The 19,117-nt window shown below is 42.0% G+C and overlaps 1 protein-coding gene across 1 annotated transcript; it reads right to left on the reverse strand.

The window, feature by feature from the left end:
* Positions 1–7,284: 7,284 nt before the first annotated feature.
* On the reverse strand, positions 7,285–19,063 carry LOC309524090 (uncharacterized protein). Its single transcript, XM_082208485.1, has 7 exons — positions 19,022–19,063; positions 17,668–17,748; positions 14,712–14,889; positions 11,519–11,624; positions 10,774–10,965; positions 9,816–9,918; positions 7,285–7,434 (listed from the first exon to the last, which is right to left on the reverse strand). Exons 2-7 carry the CDS (start codon positions 17,719–17,721, stop codon positions 7,300–7,302), a joined length of 768 nt encoding a protein of 255 aa, XP_082064611.1. The 5' UTR covers positions 17,722–17,748; positions 19,022–19,063; the 3' UTR covers positions 7,285–7,299.
* Between the last annotated feature and the right edge of the window lie 54 nt (positions 19,064–19,117).

Consider the following 19,117-nt stretch of genomic DNA (forward strand, 5'->3'; position numbering starts at 1 on the left):
GGGGGGGGGGTGCATGGAGAAAACCGGGACTCAAGACTTGTTATCAAGATAAGAAACTGCCAATATGGTGATACAATTAAGCTTGGTAAACAGCATGCCAAATCCTGCCCAATGCTCCAATTTTTATTGGATCCCAATAACTTCAATTTTGCTATGAAGTAGCCAAGTGAAACTCAGTAAAGCTACCGGTAACACAGTTTTAAAAAACCTCACTGACAACTGAATGTAACTGAAACACATTACATATTACTTGATATACAAAGCTTAATAGAAATGAAATGAAATGAAAATAAATGAAAAAATTTGAAAGGAAAATTGTAAATGCTATTAAATAGAATTATGAATGATACAAAATTCATATAGAAAATGGAAACAATGGATATGATTGGCATATGGGTTAAAAGGTAGCATTCAAAGTAAATGATGCAACTCCTACACCTGCAGCAAATCCAGTTGTGAAATAATTTGAAGTTCCTAGCATATTAGAGCAGTAAAAATTCACTTACCGAACGTAGACCAGGCCCTGTCCTTAGCACAGGCAACGGACACAAAGCAAGGCAGATATCAGCAAGAAGAAAGAAAAATACAGCGATGTGACCTCCTTCGCTCCAAAAAAGTTAAAGGAAGAGCGCAAGAGCTGGGTTGCGTTTTAATTGCTGAGCAGGCGGAGCAGGAGGGTTGGACCTTCCCACCAGTTGCTCTATTCATAGGGGTGGACCAACATAAAACCCATATGAATGAGCTAAGGGCAACCTGGTTGTATAAGCAGTCCCCCCACGCAATAACCTTTGTGAAACTTGCAGAGTTGGCTTGCAAGAAGCGTTATGCCCCCACGTTGTTTGGGCTACATGTACGCTTTCCCACCACGCTAATCAAGCTGCACTGCCAAGCTCTTCATGAGCTTTTTATCAGAAGCAGCAAAAGTGTTCACAGATCCAAGCAGCTTCCACAGGAAAACACAGACTGGCATAGCATAATCCATATTGATCCACCATGGCTCATCTACTGTGTGCATAAAATACACCTTAACTGCTGGTTGTGATGCATATGGAGGTCCAGCAGGGCCTGGGATTAACAGCCCTGATAACCTGTTAGGCTAAGGTCTAACATGGATAGCACAACCTATTGGATCAAATTGTCTCATCCATATTCACTGAGCAAAACAAAAGAACATAACTACTCTCAGAAACATTTAGCATCAGAAAGTCTGCAACAAAATACAAACAACCTGAAAGCTTTCAAATGAACACATTTTACAAGGTGAAGATAAAGGTAAAAATCAAAGAATGAACACCATGAAAATGAAATAAATTATCAGATCCAGGGTTTTGGAGCCACTGGTGCCCAATCTCACTTATGACTATATTGCCAAAAGCCCAGTTCTGGAAGCGGATTGGTCTTAAATTATACAGAGTACATTCAGCCTGATATCTAACAAAGTGCTTGTTGCATTTTGCAAAATATTCAGATCAATCCTATCCCCATTGCAAACAATGTAGTCCCAATGAACCTTTCCAAACTCTTTCTACTGGTTGACCAAGCACTGGGCAAACTGATCCTTTATTAGGCCTTGTAACCCATTTGTCTTAATAGCATATCTCATACCCTTCAAGTGTCCCAATTTTCCAGGGTTACTCCCAGAATTCTGGAAGCCCTCTTGGCTTCTGATTTGATCCTGGAATGTCCTTGTTTCTCCCACCAGTGATATTGCCACCAAGATCGGGGAGGAGGATGATCTGGCGCTTCTCCCGAGCAACAGCGGTGGCAGCGGCTGTGAGGGAGCACCCTGTTGCCTCTCCATGGCCACTGTTGGCTTCCTCCCTTGGGCAGCTCATAGCAGCTACTGGAGAGTGGAGGAGGAGAACAAATAACAAAACAAATAACACTAGCCCAAGGTACAAGACAAGGATGTCCTCTTTTCCCAATTTTATTTGTATTGGTCATTCGTTGTATTGTATTGGTCATTCTGAGAGGCAGGCAGAGGGCAGGGCTGCCCTAGGTGGGAGAAAGGGGGAGTGGGGTGCCCCTTTCTAAAAATAATAATAAATGGTGCATGTTTCTCATTTAGTAAAATCTGGATTAAGGTGTTTTTGCCGGACACGCGTGTGCCGTGTCCCACTGGTGTAATGACTGTAGCATTCACCTTTCTTCTGATGGGAAATGCTTGGGGGTGGGGAGCAATAAACAAGAGATTGAGGAGGGTAACTTGGGGAGAGTGAGAAATGTCCCTATTTTCATCTGAGGAATGTTGGAAGATATGGCAATATTTTATTGCAACTGAACCTGCAAGTTCCTGCGATGTAGGCACAATATTTGGGTCTGCCTTAGGCCGTATTTCATCCAAGCAGATCAAAGGGTTTGAAAAATCACCCTGTATTCACAAACCCAGTTTCAGTTGAAACATTTGGAAACCAAATTCGAAGACATTCAGAATGTGGCTACAAGGCTTGATTCTCTTCCATCTGTTTATATGGGAGGGCCCATATACTGGATGCCTCCTCTCAAGAGTCTGAGATCATGGGTTACATTCTCTCTTGTTGTCTGAAAGCCACCATAACTCAAACTGTAGAATGAGCACTAGTCTTAATCCATGTTGTCAAAGACAATTCAAGTACAGTATCCATACCCATCAACTGTTCCAATCTAAGCAGGGCATTCAATTTTTTGATGCTGTACTTTCAGCATGCTACCCAACAATGTGTGAGGTTCTGACCTCATGCGAGACCATGGAGCCTGAAAACACACATTTTGGGGCAAAACGTGCAAGATTGCGATCTCATGCAAAACTAGAGAGCCCAGAAATGTGCTTTTTTGAGCATTGTAATTTTGTGTGAGGTTGCGATCTTGTGGGTTTTGCCCCAAAACACATGTTTTCTGGCTCAGTGATCCCACACAGATCATCTGACTTGTTGGGCTGGGAAGACACACGTTCCTGTTTCTGGCATCAAGGTACTTTGTTGGAAAGTATGCAGTAACTATTTTTGGTTTTACAAAGGGCACCATATATTTGATGCATGATTTCTCAAGTGGACCATAATTTTCCTTAAATATTTCCAATTTTCAAACTTCGCACAAAACTTCCTGAGGTCAGGGCAGCCTAATATTGCTGTAATATGCTTAGAATTATTTCACAACCAGATGGGCTGGAGGGAGATAGGAGTTATTTTGTTTACTTTAGTGGCTTTGTCAATGCTACTTTTAAATTCATCTGCCAGTCATATCCAGCTACTACCTAATTAATAATATTATTCTTTACCCAATTTTGTATCAATTTCTATCCATTCAATTTTATATTTTTCCATTTTGCGTGTAAATTATATGATTCTATTTTGTATCATTTCCATTAATCTTGGGATATTAATAAGCCAAGTAATTCATTTCAGTTACATTCAGTAGTCTGTTTCGGGTGTGTGGGTGTGTGGCTGTAGGTAAGCTTTACTCCCCATTCTACTAGAGAACTACAGAACCCTTACTCCTGTCCTAAATATTTAGCTTCTGTATCACCTCGCCCACCATTCTTTCTCCTTTTGGCCAATTATTTTTATTGATATTCCATAATTTGTAACAAATTGTCACAAAATTAATACAAATTCAATATAAATTTTAAAGTTGTCTTTCTACCCACCCCATATGTCCCCTCTATTTTCCTTCCTCCTTTGCTGCTCTCAACAATATAACTTTTCCAACTACCATTTCATTCATCCCTTCTCCCTACACATCACCTGTTCAGTTACCAATTTCTGCTATAGCTTTTATACATTGTTATAACATGTCCTCAAAATAGTCAAGTAGAGTAAATTCTCTTCTATCTATTTATAATAGCTAGTCATCAATTTTCAAACATTTCCTTCTGATACATCTTGAGTAACACTTTGCCTGGGGGGGGGGAACAGACCTTGCTTCCTCACTGACGACATAAACACATCCCTCCTTAACCTGGCCTTGAACATTGCTGTCGGACATCTGGCCCCAGTAGTTAACAACTCAGCCTCACGGGTGCAGTATGCAGAGAGTGAAAACGAAACCTCTAGAAACTTTTTGGTTTATATAATAGACATTCTCCCCCTCTAACGCTGCCAGTCTCCCAGCGTCACCAACCCTTCACATTTTGCCATATTTTATCCTCAATTTGATACACAACAAGTTTATTAATAAAGAAACACCATATCTCTTCTTTTCTGTCTGAAAGTCTCAGAAGTCGTCAACACACTGTGGTCCATCCTGTCCCGCTCACTGTTCTTATTTCCAACTTCAAGCTTCAAAGAGGGAGGCTGGTGTACTGTAATCTCAACAAAATCCCTATCTCCTCTCCATCCTCCCCCTCCCCAACTAATTAATTTTCCTGCAGTCCATCCTTCCAATCCTCAGTTCCATCAGTCCTTAGTTATAAAATAAATGCAACGCAAGGAGGTATCTTTAAAGTCCACTCTTCCCAAAAACTTTGCATTCCATTGCTTTAGGGGAGGGTAGATAACGCAGATCCCCCCCCAAAACCCATTACTTACAACATTGACTTCCTTTCCCCTCCTTACACCATTCAAGCAAAGCAGAAATTAGCATCTTTCATTCTTTTCAAGCCTTTCCAAACCAATGATTTTTTCCTCCAGCATAAATCAGGACCTTTTTAGCAGGCTGCCTCTTCACTTGCCAATTATGTCCAAATTCAAAGGTATTTCAGAGTTTATCATGGTAGCTTGCTGGGGCTATCCTTGGACACAGCAATTAAACCCAGCGCCCTTACCTTTTCATCTGGGAGACGGGGATTTCCATCCCCGCTCACACACACAAAAAAGCATTAATGGACAACCGTGGATTGTGCCCTTTTGATACCCCCGAAATGTTAGGGGAGACATGCCCCTTACCCAGTGCTTTTTTTCTAAAAATAATAATAATAATGTTTAGCGATACTCTCATTTTCCTACACATATTGAAATACTGCCCCTCAACAAGGCCAAACTTAGATTCACCAAATGTTTAGGGGTATGCGTCTCCCTGCACCCCCCAAAAAAACCCCACTGGCCTTACCCCCCAATAATTTGCATCTGGGACCCCTCTCAGGTGTTGGAGTGCCCGAGAGGGTGACTTGCCAATTTCGCTGCAAAACAGGATGTGCCCCACCATTGTTTCTCAACCAGTTTATCTAGTGGACAAAATATTTTCTATGAAATGTAAGCAAAGGTTGGCATTTGGATAATTTTAGATTTTTATAAGGCCTTTTGAACTCACAAGATAAATGACAGTCAACAAGAATAGTACCTCTGGAATTAAAGATGCAATCCATTGCATACTTTCTTGGGAGTGTATCCCATTGAACTGAGTGAGATTTTTTATATATAAATGTTATATTGAAATTTAAAAACAAACAAAAATTCATTCAAAAATAACAATAGAAAATCTTATATCAAATCACATTAAATTCTTCTTACATCTGTAATCACTCCATTGTGCATATACCGCCTATTTCTTTGAGTGCACTTTCCATTTTCCTTTACGTATTGATATTTGGTCCAGTGCATTCTCTGCCAGCCAGGAAAGGGTAGATTCAGGACCAGGGCAGGACCAATGCATTTTGCTGCCTGAGGCAAATCAGAAAATGGTGCTGCCTGGCCCCACCATATCTCACTCTTGCAGAAAACAAGCATTTGCAGAGCTAGGAGCCTGCAGCCTGGGTGGTTTTGACAGACAGAGATGCTGAGCACCATCCACAACTGTGGCTACTTCAAGGCTCCCTTCCAACTTCCCAGGGTGTCTGAACAGAATTGTGTGTCTCCCCCCCCCAATAATAATAAATAAATAAAAGTGGCTGGACTTCACAGCTCTGCTAAAAAATATTCCACCCCAGTGTAAACCTGTCTCCTGCACCCACTGTCCCCCCATACATACAGCATATCTATACTTCTATCTACCGTCTTTTTTGCACCACAACACTCACTTTTTTCCTCCTAAAAAGTAAGGGGAAATGTCTGTGCGTGTTATGGAGGGAATGCCTATGGGTGGCATGCATACGGATTTTCCTCCTCTAAAAACTATGTGCGTGTTATGGTCGGGTGCGTGTTATAGAGCGAAAAATACGGTATATCTGTATCATCTATCTACTTATGCACTTTTTGTATGCACTGAATCAAAATGAATGGCCTCAGTTTTGGGACCTCCGTTTTGGCAGCAGTTTAGCCCACAGCATCCCACCTGGCTGCAGCAAAAAGAAAGATGGGAAGCAGGGCCCAGTCCGTTGGCTCAGCTGAGACACCAGCTCCATCTAGCTTTAACTCTCCTAAGAGGAAGTGGGGTGTAGTGGTTAAGAGCGGTAGACTTGTAAGCTGTGAACCGGGTTCATGTCTCCGCACCTCCACATGCAGCTGCTGCTAGGTGACCTTGGGTTAATCACACTTCTTTGAAGTCTCTCAGCCCCACCCACCTCACAGAGTGTTTGTTGTGGGGAAGGAAGGGAAAGGAGAATGTTAGCCGCTTTGAAACTCCTTCGGGTAGTGATAAAGCAGGATATCAAATCCAAACTCTTCTTCTTCTCCCTTAAGTAGATCCTTCATTACAAACTGGTCATTATAGAAAACTGGTAACAAACTTCTGTCTCAGTTTGCTTGTTTCCTTCCTTATCCCTTTTCCTACTTGCGTCATATGAGCTCCTGCAGATCACAGGCACCACCACAGCTTCTGACCTGCACTCATTCATACAAAGGTCTGAACATAGAATGAACATGCAGCCGAGGACCCTGTCTTTTGCGGGTTTTCTGTACATATAGATGAGGTAGGCAAGCAGCTCCTATAGCAGAAGTGGGAAACCTTTTAATCTCAAGGCCCACAATGCCTTCTGGGCAAACTTCCATGGGCCGCATGGTGGTGGCGGCAAAAATTGATGCATATAAATTTTGCCTTCGTGCAGTAAGCTAGTTTCTATACACACACACACACCTATATCCTCTGTCCAGGCAAAAACACTTAACGAAGGTACAAAACAATGCCAGTGAGAGGTGTGGCCTGGGAGGAGGTTATATGGCCTGAACAGCTGGGAAGGTTGCAGGCAAATGGATAAATGTTTATTGGTAAGAAAAACAAACAGAAAACACAAGACTATGTGACAACTATAAGGCATGTTCTAAACTCCAGGTCCATACAAATTCTAAAATGCCTTGAAAATGATGCAGAACAATGGACTCTTCTTCCTCAGGAGAAGAAAGCTTTCAAGTAAATGGAGGGCAAATTTCAGAACTGTTCAAGATCATTTTACATTTGAAAATATATAATGGTTTCCATCATTGCCGAGCAGTGTGCACAATTTATCTTCTAGCAGGAAAAATATATCATCATTGTGAAAAAGTTTGACCAAAGGACATCATACCTGTAGTCTCCAGCATATGGTGACTGTATTTGTTCATGAGGGTAGCTTTGGAGAGGGTACCTGGGGAATTTAATATCATCCTATACCAAGAAAGAGAAAAAAGAAAGAAGGGGGAATTAAGTGACAAATTGACTTCTGTTTTGTTATTTTAAAATGCTTATTATGAAAAACAGATGCTAAAGATGCAACCCTTAAAAACAACAACAACAACAACAACAACAACAATCTTTATTACGGTCCAGAGACCCAACAAATCGTTACAAAGCAATACACAAATATGCAATCCCCAAAATAATGAAGACAAATAATGAGATAATATATCTACTGTTACTCACCAGCCTTCATCAACCGTATGCCGTCAAGATATGGGACCCATGCTGACTGAGGCAGATGGGAGTTACAGTATAGCCTAAAAAATATCTGGAGGGCACTAGATTGATGAAGGTTGGTATACAGGAAGAGAAAATCAGAGTGAAATAAAGACCAGTTGCAAACATATCACGATAGAGTTAAAAACAAACAAACCTGGTTGTTGTTCCTTGTCTTTCCTATATTTCTTATTGCAAAAACTTAGAAAATACTGCCATCATTCTACACATAAATGATTAAAGTTTCTGTTCCTTAACTGTATATCGGGGGTGGAGAACCTGCAGCTCCTAACTCCTTTTGGCCCCAGCCAGGTGACTAACGGTCAAAGATAATATTAGTTGTAGCACAGCATCTGATGGGCTACAGGTTCTCCATCCTTGCTGTATAGGAATGAATGAAGGAATCAGTGGCTTTCTCTCCGACAGAAGAAATATAAGTGGCAAGAGCTGTTTGACTGTGGGACCAGTTACCAGTGTCCCTTACTGGAGGTCTTCAAGCAGGGGCTGTACAACCATTGGCCAGTGATGCTCTAGCTTTCCTGCATTGAGCACAAGGTGTTGTTGTGGTGGTTGTGGTTCTAAAAAAACTGTATGATACCAAACCATAAAAGGGCCACCTATTTGCAGAAATGAACTTATTTCCTTGTCAGGCACACTTCCATCTTAGCTTCCAAACTATCCCTATAGCATATTTGGCTGGCAGATTTTCTAATAAGATTTTTTTTTTTTTGCTGCACTTTATTCTTTTGTCCTTTCAATACCTACCAGGTGTGACATTTCTTCTAGCCTTTTAGACCTTCTTAGAAGGCAAATGAGACATTTTCCAGATAAGATGTCTGCTGCCTGATGTAAACAAGTTAATTAGCTGCGGGATAGCTTTATCCCGTTAGAGGAACCTTTCAGATCAGTCCTAAATGTTAAGGAGGTTTTCAACGAAATCCATGCTTTAAATGCTATTTATTTGTATTATTGGGGTTTATCTGTTTTATGCGATGAATCCTCCCGCCTGTGCTTTACATATACCGTATTTTTTGCACCATAACACTCACCTTATTCCTCCTAGTAAGTAAGGGGAAATGTCTGTGCGTGTTATGGAGCGAATGCCTACGGATGGCGGGGGCATCTGCTGCAGTCGTGAGCAGAGGATCCATGGTTCCCCTTCCTTCCCTCCTCCGTGGCTTGCTTTGAAACAGCAAAGCGGGAGAAGAGCCGCTGAGTGGGGAGGAGAGAGGGACAGAGAGCCTGCTTGCTTTAAAGGAGCAAAGCGGGAGAGGAGAGAAGCCGCTTACATGGGTCACCCCAAATTCACCAGCAGATCACATAGCATGTCCATGGCTACAGCTTGCACCAAAAAATCATGCACCCACTGTTGCCTAGGGCTGCAGTGGTGCAAAAACGTGGTTACAAAGTATGGATCCACATGGATCCTCAGGACTTTTGCATTGGGCTACCCCAAACTCACCTTCAGATCACATGTCTGTGGCCACAGCATGAACCACAAAAATCACACACCCACTGTTTCGTTTAGAATATTTTTTTTCTTGTTTTCCTCCTCTAAAAACTACATGTGTGTTATGGTCGGGTGCGTGTTATAGAGCGAAAAATACGGTATGTGTTTTATGGTTATATTGTAATGGCCATTGACTGCAAAGAGTAACAAAACTTGAACTGGACTCTTGGCACTGCAGCAGCAGATTCCTCCTCTAACCCCACCAGGAGTCTTCTAGGCCTGGTTGGGATAAAGGAGGACAATCATATTGCAGCTTCTAAGCAAATGAAGTCCATTTGATGTCAGCTAATGCATATGCCCTAATCTCATCTTACATATCAGGCATACATTGTAAATGTCAATTGCAGAGTGGATAGGGGAAGAATGCTTTTCAGAAAAGGCTGCCAGCTATTTCCCTCATTTACAAAAAATAATGCAAAACCCAGGGGCATTTCAAAAATAAACAATGCCATCCACTGGATTAAACAAAGCACCCTTTTTACCACAATTAAATTCCAAGTCCATCATAAGCAAGCAAGCAAGCAAGCAAGCAAGCAAGCAAGCAAGCAAACAAACAAACAAACAAACAATCACAATATTTTACCTGTCTTCCTTGTGAATAAGAGGCAGATCTCAGCCTATTGGCCAGTTTAGGAGCATATTCTGAATTATGCTGTGGTTCAGGTCTCAGCTGCCTTGCCTGAGTACTGAAAATATATAAGAGTCAAAAGAATGTGACCCGTGATTCCTTCCTCCCTTCTTCCTTCGTTACTTCCACAAACATATAGAAATTTAGTACACTGCTGGTGAGGAGGGGTGAGAACAGGAACAGCCTGTCCCGTTTCACCACCTGAGGCATAACAGGAATGTGCTGTGCCCTGCCCCCACTTCTACCACTGCCAGAATACCCACTCCTTTCTCAGTGGGGTGTTCGTCTAAGCATTGTCACTTGTCTTCTTTGTACAGGGGGCAACTGTGCACAGGTGAGAGAGGAGGGCATTCTGGCACCAGTGGAAACAATGGGGCAGGTGAGGTACCACCACTTGCACTTCCTCCTTTTTTAAAAAAACAAAGTAATAAGAATAAATAAAAATGTGCACCCCACACCTGAGACCATTCCATTGTAACTATCCAACCTCCCAAAATTTCAACACCTATTGTGATTGCCATAGGGCTTTAAAGGTCAGCACCAACACTTTGAATTGTGCTCGGAAATGTACTGGGAGCCAATGTAGGTCTTTCAAGACCGGTGTTATGTGGGCTCGGTGGCCGCTCCCAGTCACCAGTCTAGCTGCCACATTCTGGATTAGTTGTAGTTTCCGGGTCACCTTCAAAGGTAGCCCCACATAGAGCGCATTGCAGTAGTCCAAGCAAGAGAAATTCATATTTCAGTTTGAGAAGTGTGAAGTCCATTGTTCTCCATTAAAATACAAACGGCACCTAATTTCGCCTTGATTTCTACTCGGGATCAAACTAGGTAAGTATGCATAGACTTGCAGCCTTCAAGGATGTTCATTTGGGAAATAAAATATTTCCACTTTATGCAATACATACTGACTCACCGGTTTCCCTTGGCTTCTTTCTCTGGCTTGTCCTTGCAATACCAGACCCACTGTGTTGTGACAGCAGCTGCAAAAGACAAAGCCACTGCGGGGAAAACCACAACTAAAATCAAGTCCAAAGTGCTCCAAAGCTCCTCGCATTTGACACCCATGTACCAGTAATTTTTCCAGCCATTTTGGTAGGAAGGGCACCTGTGGATGGAATCAAGCAAAGCAACATCAAAATAGCTTGCGTCAACCCCCTAACAGTATGATTACAACCTATCGCGATGCTTTTGTGCTGGGGTGCTATCCAGTGACGTGTGGTCAAATTGGGCAGGGAAGCAATTTTTAACCTTGCTGTTTTCCTCACAATGGAACTTGTTTGTCCACGGACTGCTTGCTGGGGCCACGTGGCCAGTATGACTAAAGCGCTACTGGCACATGAAGGACCGTGATGAGTGCCAGAGTCCAAGGAAACGCTGTTGAAAAAGTTCCCCACCCATGGCTTAAGCACATGGTGCCTGTGTAGACATGGCAGTTGGTGCAGTGGGGCTGCATAATAGGATGGAGAGGCAATGGAACAAAGCTAATTCAGCACAGCTGCTGCACATCTGTTCCATGTCATCCTTGCTACAAGCCTCTCTCTCCCCGCCACCCCTGTCATAATATGCAGCAGTGAGGCGGACAGAGGGAGGTCAGTGCCCAACCATTGTCTTTCCCCACAAAGCTCAACCAAACCCTAAAAGGAAAGAGAGTAACTTACTTGCAAAAGGGAATTTGATCTTTACAACCACAGGCAACTCCTTCTGGGCAGAAATCACTTGTACTGCCTGGACAATCATCAAGATCAGGCACACCGGAACAATTGGCTGAAAACAGTGGGGAGAGAGTTGAGCTGCATAGCAATGTCATATTGACCATAATTTAAGATACCCATAGAGATAATTTGTGATCATATTCTAATGATGTGCTGCTTTGTCTCAGGCACCCTGCGGGCCTGAGTTGTTTTGCAGGCGTATTCAGCATGCCACTTGGCCTATCGCTTAATATCCCCAAAAAAACCCCAAAGTGCTGTACCAACAAGCACAAAACAACCCCTCTGCAACACCACAATTCCAACTTAATGGTGTAACGTTGGAAAAAGTTGAGCACTTTTCCTACCTAGGCAGTTATCTTTCCACAAGAGCCAACACTGATGCCAAATTCCAGCATCGCCTGAGCTCTGCGAGCACAGCTTTCTCCTGATAGAAGTGATAGAAGTGCAGAGTGTTTGAGGACTAGGACATTCAGAAGGAAACCAAAATGCTAGTAACAAGCCATTGTACTACCAACTTTACTGTACCCTTGTTAAACATGAACCTTTTACAAATGCCATCTCCAGCTCCTTGAAAGATTCCATCAGAATTTTTTTACAGATCACTTGGGAAGACAGATGAACTAATGCCAGTGTACTGGATGAAGCAAAGATCACCAGTGTCAAAGCAATGATTCTTCAACATCAACATCAACTTTGTTAGACTGGTCATGTTGTTCTGGTGCCTGATTATCATCTTCCAAAGCAACTACTCTATTCCCAACTTAATAATGGAAAGCAAAATACTGGTGGACAACAAAAGATAACTGGGAAACTCTGCGAGTGCTCCGATTGGAGAACAGCCTTCACCAAAGGTGTCATAGACTTTGAAGAAGCATGAACTCAGGACGCAAGGGAGAAATGTGCCAAGAGGAAGGCACTCTTGGCAAATCTACTCTGTGATCAACTCCTGCCGAGAAACCTATGTCCCCACTGTGGCAGGATGTGTGGATCCAGAATTGGCCTCCACAGTCACTCACTGCTAAGACCATGTTCATGAAAGACAATTTTACTTGGCTACAAGTGATTGCCAAAGAAGCAGAAACAGGGGTATTCAACATGCCACCGGTGCAAGAACAGTGCATTAGTGGTGGATTCATATAGGACCACCAACATTTCAACCTGCTTTATTATTTATCATTATTATGTATTATTATTATTTGATATAAACAAACATACCTGCCCCGATGCACGAAGCACCTTTGTTCCCTGCTTCATACGAGCCACAATTAAACCAGGGAGCCTCTAATTAACAATACCTATTTCATCTAAACTGATAAACTATGGATGGTATTTAACTTTTATTCAGAGCAGACCTGCTGAAATTAAAAAACAACAACTAACTTTCAGGTAGTCATATCCATTCATTTTAACCGGACTAATCCCAGTAGAACTTGGTTGAGTACCACCCAATGGCTGATGCCTAGGTTGGTCTGCTGCCATATGGGGTGCAACCACATCACTCTGGAAAGGTGGGTCTCTGCTGCTTGTGGGAGGGACGAGATAACAGGGAGACTGGTACAGTGAAAACATGCCTGCAGAGCTGATCCAACTCTCCTGCCAGTGCATTTGCACTACTCTGATGCAAAGATACACAAAGGTATACCTCCTAAAATTACTTCTGTTGTTCTGTTTTTGTTTATTATTACTACTACTACTACTACTACTATTACTATTTGCCTGACCTACAACATAAGGTGTGAGGGTGAGTTACAACTACACAAAAAGATTTTAAACCAGTTAAAACAAATTACAATCAGAAGAATGGGGGCTGGGGGGGGGGTTAAGAACAGGCCAAGGTAAAGAGATGTATCTATAGCATATGAGAAAACGTATACCAGTAAACACCTGAGAGCAGATCAGAAGCCTGTGACCTCCTTTGCATCTGGTTAATAATAATAATCATCATCCACCTCCGGAATTACTGGCAGAGACCACTGTTGTTGATAGGGTGACCATTAACACATTATCATAAAAGAGGACACAGAACTGCATGACATCTCTGTGTGCTATTTTATATGTATGGATGCACACTTATGACTAATGCAGAGAAGACTATGATCAGGTAACCTGAGTGCTGCTCTTTCTACCCTTTAGATGCTAATGGCTGATGGAAAACTTTAAAGTACCTCCCTTCCTAGGGTTATTAGGGGAAGAGCTGTGGCTCAGTGGTAGAGCCTCTGATTTACATGTAGAAAATCCCAGGTTCAGTTCCTGCCGGCATGTCCAGGAAGGGCTGGGAGATCCTTTCAAATAAAAGCCAACTCCTGTTTTTCCTTTGAATGTTCTCTTTCAGCAACCTAGTTTAGGGAGCTTTCTAACTGTTGCTATTGCTAGTCAGAAAAACATAAGAACATAAGATGATTCCAGCTGGATGAAGCCAAATACTTATCTAGTCCGGTATCCTTTTCCCACAAGTGACCAAACAGATGCCTAGAGGAAGCCCTGGTTGATCTCTTGCACACCATCTAGAGATATTCCAGTACACCCTTATCTACGTCTATCATGCCTACCCCTGCCTGATGGCACAATTCTACCCATATTTCTCCAGAAGTAAGTCCCATTGTGCTCAATGGGATATATCCCCAAGTCCAGGGGTGGAGAACTTGTGGCCCTTTCATACGTTGCTGGATTTTCATCACGTCCAGCCAGAATGGCCCATAGCCTAGGATATTGGGAGATGCAGTCCAGCATGCTTTGAAGGGTTGCACAGTTCCCCAGCCCTGCCCTGAAATCGTAACCCAACCTACTGCAGATTAATATTGGACTCCTTAAGTTCAAGCCCCATGTGCACCACTTGTTTAAAGCAGTGCTATACCACTTTAAGAAGAAGAAGAAGAGTTTGGATTTGATATCCCGCTTTATCACTATCCTAAGGTCATGCCCTCCCCCAAAGAACCCTGAGAACTGTAGTTGGTTATTGGTGCTGAGGAAGACTCTTATTCTATTTACAAAGCTACAATTCCCAGAGCAGTTTAACAACTAATCGCTTTCCCCAGGAAACTGTAGCTAAGTGAGGGGGATCAGTCAGGATTGCATTTTGCACCTAGGGGGATCTTGTTCAACTAGGTCTCATCTATAACCAGCCCCAAATGTTTCTTACGATCTGCAGCTTCCGTCGTCAGCCAACTCTTGGACAACACGGTCAGGAGAAGGAAGAGAGCACCAGAGGTTAACATGGTGGGATGCTGTTTGGAACAAGAGTTAATCCTCTTCTCTGGGACACTCCTGCCCATCTGAGATTCTCCTTCAATTTTGATTTCTTGTTCTTGTTCTTTCTCCTTATAGCAGACCAAAGGTCCTGGATTTTGAACTTGTTTTACAGCAGCCTTCTTGTAAGCAATTACTAATTAACTTTTCTAAGGTTTTTCTAAGGTTTCTATTTGGATCCATTTTTTTATTTTTAAAAATTACAAAAGAAATAAAATATTTATAAATATATATACAATTCCATAATACCACACATCCATACACACAAAGTCAATGGTGGTTTAAGGAGCACTACATAACTTAATAGCTATCCTTGGTTACTATTTTATTTTGAGCAGGAGATCAAATTGCATGATTGAAAATAATATATGAACATTGAACATTGTCCTGGAGTTTTAGTTTTATATTCCAGTTATCTCCCTCTCTCTCTCTCTCTTTATATATATATATATAAAACACATCCTCTAATAGCTCTTTCATAGCATACAAAATAAATCAACAATGCTATATTCAGTGTTTTTTTTTACGGGGAGACGCATATCCCTAAACATTTTGTGAATCTAAGTTTGGCCTCGTTGAGGGGCAGTATTTCAATATGTGTAGGAAAATGAGAGTATCGCTAAACATTATTATTAATTTTTTTTAGAAAAAAAGCACTGGGTAAGGGGCATGTCTCCCCTAACATTTCGAGGGTATCAAAAGGGCACAATCCACAGACGTCCATTAATGCTTTTTTTTGTGTGTGAGCGGGGATGGAAATCCCCATATTCTAGATGAAAAGGTAAGGGCGCTGGGTTTAATTGCTGTGTCCAAGGACAGCCCCAGCAAGATACCATGGTAATCTCTGGAATACCTTTGAATTTGGACATAATTGGCAAGTGAAGAGGCAACCTGCTAAAAAGGTCCTGATTTATGCTGGAGGGGAAGGGAAGTCAATGTTGTAAGTAATGGGTTTTTTGAGGGGATCTGCATTATCTACCCTCCCCTAAAGCAATGGAATGCAAAATTTTGGGGAAGAGTGGACTTTAAAGATACTCCTTGCGTTGCATTTATTTTATAACTAAGGACTAATGGAACTGAGAATTGGAAGGATGGACTGCAGGAAAATTAATTAGTTGGGGAGGGGAGGATGGAGAGGAGATAGGGATTTTGTTGAGATTACAGTACACCAGCCTCCCTCTTTGAAGCTTGAAGTTGGAAATAAGAACAGTGAACGGGACAGGATGGACCACAGTGTGTTGACGACTTCTGAGACTTTCAGACAGAAAAGAAGAGATATGGTGTTTCTTTATTAATAAACTTGTTGTGTATCAAATTGAGGATAAAATATGGCAAAATGTGAAGGGTTGGTGACGCTGGGAGACTGGCAGTGTTAGAGGGGGAGAATGTCTATTATATAAACCAAAAAGTTTCTAGAGGTTTCGTTTTCACTCTCTGCATACTGCACCCGTGAGGCTGAGTTATTAACTACTGGGGCCAGATGTCTGACAGCAATGTTCAAGGCCAGGTTAAGGAGGGGTGTGTTTATGTCGTCAGTGAGGAAGCAAGGTCTGTCCCCCCCCCCAGGCAAAGTGTTACTCAAGATGTATCAGAAGGAAATGTTTGAAAATTGATGAATAGCTATTATAAATAGATAGAAGAGGATTTACTCTACTTGACTATTTTGAGGACATGTTATAACAATGTATAAAAGCTATAGCAGAAATTGGTAACTGAACAGGTGATGTGTAGGGAGAAGGGATGAATGAAATGGTAGTTGGAAAAGTTATATTATTGAGAGAAGCAAATGAGGAAGGAAAATAGAGGGGACATATGAAAGACAACTTTAAAATTTATATTGAATTTGTATTAATTTTGTGACAATTTGTTAAAAATTATGGAATATCAATAAAAATAATTGGCCAAAAGGATAAAGAATGGTGGGCGAGGTGATACAGAAGCTAAATATTTAGGACAGGAGTAAGGGTTCTGTAGTTCCCTAGTAGAATGGGGAGTAAAGCTTACCTACAGCCACACACCCGAAACAGACTACTGAATGTAACTGAAATGAATTACTTGGCTTATTAATATCCCAAGATTAATGGAAATGATACAAAATAGAATCATATAATTTACATGCAAAATGGAAAAATATAAAATTGAACGGATAGAAATTGATACAAAATTGGGTAAAGGATAATATTATTAATTAGGTAGTAGCTGGATATGACTGGCAAATGAATTTAAGAGTAGCATTGACAAAGCAACGAAAGTAACGAAATAACTCCTATCTCCCTCCAGCTCATCTGGTTGTGAAATAATTCTAAGCATATTACAGCAATATTAGGCTGCCCTGACCTCAGGAACTGCAAAGGAAATGGTGTGGGATCCAGGAACAGAAATAGCAATGGCCAGGTCAGCCTTGAATTTAGGATTGTAGCCTTAGTTGGCTAATCTGCCTGTTAAAAAGTACCATGCAATACCAACAGTATCCCCAGGAATTCTTGATACTCGCAATGGGGCACTATCACCATACATTTAAAGCACATCCATCACATATGTAAAGCACATGGCTCTCCCCAAAGTATCCTGGGAACTTAAGCTGGTAGCTGTTTGGGGGGTGGGTACAATTCCCAGGATTCTTTGGGAGAAGTCGTGTGCTTTACATGTGTGATGGATGTGCTTTAAATGTATGGTAAGGATCTGCCCACGGAAGAAGAAAACAGTATGATTATTGTGACTTTTCCTGACCTTTACACTTTTAGTTTGAGGAAATGAACTGATTAAATTGAGAGTCTGTGATTTAGATATGGCTCTCGTGAATATAATGATGGCAGCACAAGTATCACAAATGCACAGTTCCTACTCACCCTGAGTGATAAGGCGCTCAACACATGTTCATTCCTGTAAATGGAAGGCACCATGATCTGAAAAACTGCCGTAGCACTTGCCTGTCAGAACAGAATTATGTTTTAAGTTGGCAGAAGCCAAAAAGCTACTTTAGACACAGTCAAGGGAAATTCTATGTCCTGTGCAATTCTTAACCCATGGACCCCTTGGTCCTATTTTATTTTATTTTATTAAATTTGTATATCTCCCTGTTAGTAAAGCAGTCCACCGAAGCTGCATTTTGTAATTGGTACAATTCACATGACTATCTTGAGAGAGTGTGAGAACAGGAAGAAACAGTCTTATCTCTTCCAGCTGCATATGTTCTTTTGCTTTTACAGGTCCCCGTTTGTTCTCAGAGCTGAAGAGAACGGTAACCATTATGCATTTCTCTGTGTATAGTCTGTAAATAAATAGTAGATTAGTTCTACGGTGTCTCCTGCTTATTACTATACAAAGTCAGGAGATTAGTGTGCATAAATAATTATGATGTGTGTTGCTGGAGCATCTGGAGTAGAAGGCAGTAGCTTTTCCAGAACCACGTTCACCGAAGGACAGCTGGAGGAAGGGGGGCGGCTGCCGATACCCCAGGGCATTTTCTAACACTCCCTTCATTATAAGATCTCAGGACAGTATACAGAATAAAATGCAGAATAAAGGTAAAGGGACCCCTGACCATTGGGTCCAGTCGCGGACGACTCTGGGGTTGTGGCGCTCATTTCGCTTTACTGGCCAAGGGAGCCGGCATTTGTCCTCAGACAGCTTCCGGGTCATGTGGCCAGCATGACTAAGCCGCTTCTGGTGAACCAAAGCAGCGCACGGAAACGCCATTTACATTCCCGCTGGAGCGGTACCTATTTATCTACTTGCACTTTGACGTGCTTTCAAACTGCTAGGTTGGCACCAGCAGGGACCGAGCAATGGGAGCTCACACCGTTGCGGGGATTCGAACCGCCGACCTTCTGATCAGCAAGCCCTATGCTCTGTGGTTTAGACCACAGCGCCACCCGAGTCCCAAAATGCAGGATAAAAACAAGTAATTAAGTAAAACAAACAACAGCAATTTCCGCTCCCGTTTCTGTTTCTTTCAGAATTCTCTGGCATCCCTTATCTTAATATTGAAGAAGTAAAATCAGGCACAGTGCTAAAGTAACATATCATTGACTACTCCACAGATTTTCCATGGACCACCTGAGCAGAGCTCACAAGCCACTGGCGGTTTGTGGACCACTGTTTGAGAACCTCTGCCTTAGGTGACTGCAAGGGTGAGGATGGGCCTAAATATCTCCCATTAGGATTTTTGAACATGGAAAGCTATCACAATAGTTGACCCACCTCTGTGTTGTTTCTTTGAGTCCCTCTCCTTCCCACCTGTGCACAGCAATTCACTAAAGGGGAGGAGATTAGGGGAGGTAGAGAATTGTGACACTG

The sequence above is a fragment of the Podarcis vaucheri genome (genome assembly GCF_965113315.1).
Source record: "Podarcis vaucheri genome assembly, chromosome: Z".
NCBI lineage: Eukaryota > Metazoa > Chordata > Lepidosauria > Squamata > Lacertidae > Podarcis > Podarcis vaucheri.